At 55.3% G+C, this 2893-nt stretch overlaps 1 protein-coding gene across 1 annotated transcript; it reads left to right on the forward strand.

The window, feature by feature from the left end:
* Positions 1-233: 233 nt before the first annotated feature.
* On the forward strand, positions 234-2641 carry LOC119327707 (L-type lectin-domain containing receptor kinase IX.1-like). The gene has a single exon (XM_037600811.1). It carries the CDS (start codon positions 253-255, stop codon positions 2413-2415), a length of 2163 nt encoding a protein of 720 aa, XP_037456708.1. The 5' UTR covers positions 234-252; the 3' UTR covers positions 2416-2641.
* The last annotated feature ends 252 nt before the right edge of the window (positions 2642-2893 follow it).

The raw sequence follows: 2893 nt of genomic DNA on the forward strand, positions 1-2893 counted from the left end.
CCTACCCCTTTTGGCCCATAGCGCAAAAACAAAAGAAAGACACAAAGAACTCGCTTGGGTCAAGTCGTCCCGTCCTGAGATCCATGAGACCATCTCAAACTTCCTGGCCCCACGGGCCACTCAACTTGTCCACTTGGTCTCTAATTCGCGTGCGGCGACAATATTCCACTTGTGGTCTCGACTAGAAATGTCGATGAGCTACACATCTCCGTTGCACAAGCTTGCCTCCTTCCCAAACACCAAGCCCAAGCAATGGCCTCTCGCCGGCGTCCTAGTCCTACCACCCTAGTCTTCCTGGTGTTGCTATACCTCTACTACGCGCCAAGCTGCGCCTTCTCGCTCTCCTTCAACCTCAACTTCTCCGATCCCAGCGCCGGTTCATCCATCGCCGTCACCGGCGATGCATTCATCAGCACGCCTCCATTGACCCTCGAGCTGACCAGAAATACACGTAGTGCGGGTATTCAGGACAGCGTCGGCCGGGCGACCTACGCGCACAAAGTGCCGCTGTGGAGCAACGCAACCGGCGAGATGGCTAGCTTCACCACCACCTTCTCCTTCCAAATCACTCCAGACAAGGACAGCCTGCCGCTCACAGGCGATGGGATGGCCTTCTTCCTCGGCCATTTCCCTTCGGCGATCCCGCGGGACAGCTACGGCGGCAGCCTCGGCCTCCTCCTCACCAACACTAACGGTACAGGCGACGGTCGAATCGTGGCCGTTGAGTTCGACACTTTCTTCAACACGCGATATGGAGATATCAACGGGAACCATGTCGGCATCGACATCAACTCTGTCAACTCCACGGCATCCACGAGCACGACGAGACAAGGCAAGAACCTCACGTCGCTCCATGTTATGGAAGCCACCATCAAGTACCTGAATGACTCCAAGATGCTGGCCCTTGACCTCCTCATCGACGATGCCTTGTACCAGGTCAATGCGACCGTCGATCTGAGAAGGTACTTACCAGAGGAGGTCGCCGTGGGCTTCTCTGCGGCGACTGGCGACATCACCGAGGTGCACCAGATACTGTCATGGTCATTCAGTTCCACTTTGCAGCTTGAATCAAAGAAGGAAGCTCAACCTCTTCCGATTCCAAGTTTTCCAACCACCAGCAGCAACAACCACAAAACGTTGGTACCAATCCTTGTATCCGTACTAGTTCCTCTCCTTTTTTTGGTGGTCTGTGCGGCGGTTGTGCTGGGATGGCGGCGACACAAAAGAAGAAGAGCAAACAATGAGGACAGCGAAGAAGAGTGTGACGACAGAGCTGACCTCGAGAGAGGTGTGGCTGCCGGCGGCCCTAGACGGTACGTGTACCATGAGCTGGTCGCCGCAACAAACAACTTCGCGGAGGAGGAGAAGCTCGGGCGAGGTGGCTTCGGGAGCGTTTACAGGGGTCACCTCACACTCACACTCGCAGGCGCCGTCGGAGGTGACCAAGACCGTCGAGAGGTGGCGGTGAAGGTGCTGTCAGCAGAGTCGTCGTCACAGGGGAGGAAGGAGTTTGAGGCAGAGGTGAGGATCATCAGCAGACTCAAGCATCGCAACCTTGTCCAATTGTTGGGTTGGTGTGACAGCCGCAAGGGGCTCCTCCTTGTCTACGAGCTCGTCGCCGAGAGCAGCCTAGACAGGCACCTCTACAGCAAGGACGGCACGTATCTGACATGGCCACAGAGGTACAGCATCATGGTCGGCCTGGGATCGGCGCTGCGCTACCTCCACGGGGAGTGGGAGCAGTGCATCGTCCACGGCGACATCAAGCCCAGCAACATCATGCTCGACTCGTCGCTGAGCACCAAGCTCGGGGACTTCGGGTTGGCCCGGCTCATCAACCACGGCGCCGGGTTAATGCAAACTACCAAGGCCGTGCTCGGAACTGTCGGCTACATCGACCCGGAGTTCGTCAACACGCGCCGGCCCAGCACCGAGTCGGACGTGTACAGCTTCGGCGTCGTCCTCCTGGAGATCGCCTCCGGCCGGCGGCCGGTGATCGAGACCGCGGAGAGATCCTTCACGCTGCTCAGCTGGGTGTGGGGCCTGTACGGGAGGGACGCCATCCTTGACGCGGCGGACGAGCGGCTGAGGGGCGACGAGGCGGACGAGCGCTGGATGGAGCGGGTGCTGGTCGTCGGGCTCTGGTGCGCCCAGCCGGACCAGAGCGAGCGGCCTAACATGGCGCAGGCCATGCATGCCCTGCAGTCCGACGAGGCGAGGCTGCCGGCGCTCCCGCAGCACATGTACATGGCTGCGCCGAGTCTTGCATCGTCCGTCCCGTACGGGTCTTTCTCCGTTGACAGCTCCGGCTCCGGTTGCGTTCGCTCTTCTACGGTCAGCACCGGCAACACCACTGCTTCCTCCGAGTCGTCCTCCACCGCGCTGCTACGACTTTCCAAGGATCAAGCTAATTGATTCATCCAGATTTGTTGTTCTTGACTAATTTTCTTGTTAATACGTCCAGTATGCATTGTTTCGCGGGAAGATGATGTTCCGTCACTTCGCGTGTTGTTTTCTCTCTATTAAATTCTCAGTCGAACTTGTATCTGTACGTATGGGAAAAGTCTGGGCCTTTTTCAAGTGTTCATCAAAGAAAACGAATCTGTGCCTCAAAAGGAAAAGGAACGTGACTTTGCGGTCATTGGTACGTAGCAGTGAGTTTTCCTAAAATTGCTTTTGGAGACCGAGCTCCATGAAGGCCTTCATTTACAAAATTCGAAATTCATTTCTTTTATGTTTAAAAGAATTCAGAAAAAAATAGACAGCTATACATGGAGGAATAATGTACATGTGTGTAAATTTTCAGAACGAAATACATTGAAATGAAGGTTGTGTAAAAAAGGCTTTTCAGCACATGATACTATTCATACTCAAAGTTCCTGAATTTTGTATT

This window comes from Triticum dicoccoides, chromosome 7A, assembly GCF_002162155.2.
Source record: "Triticum dicoccoides isolate Atlit2015 ecotype Zavitan chromosome 7A, WEW_v2.0, whole genome shotgun sequence".
Lineage (NCBI taxonomy): Eukaryota > Viridiplantae > Streptophyta > Magnoliopsida > Poales > Poaceae > Triticum > Triticum dicoccoides.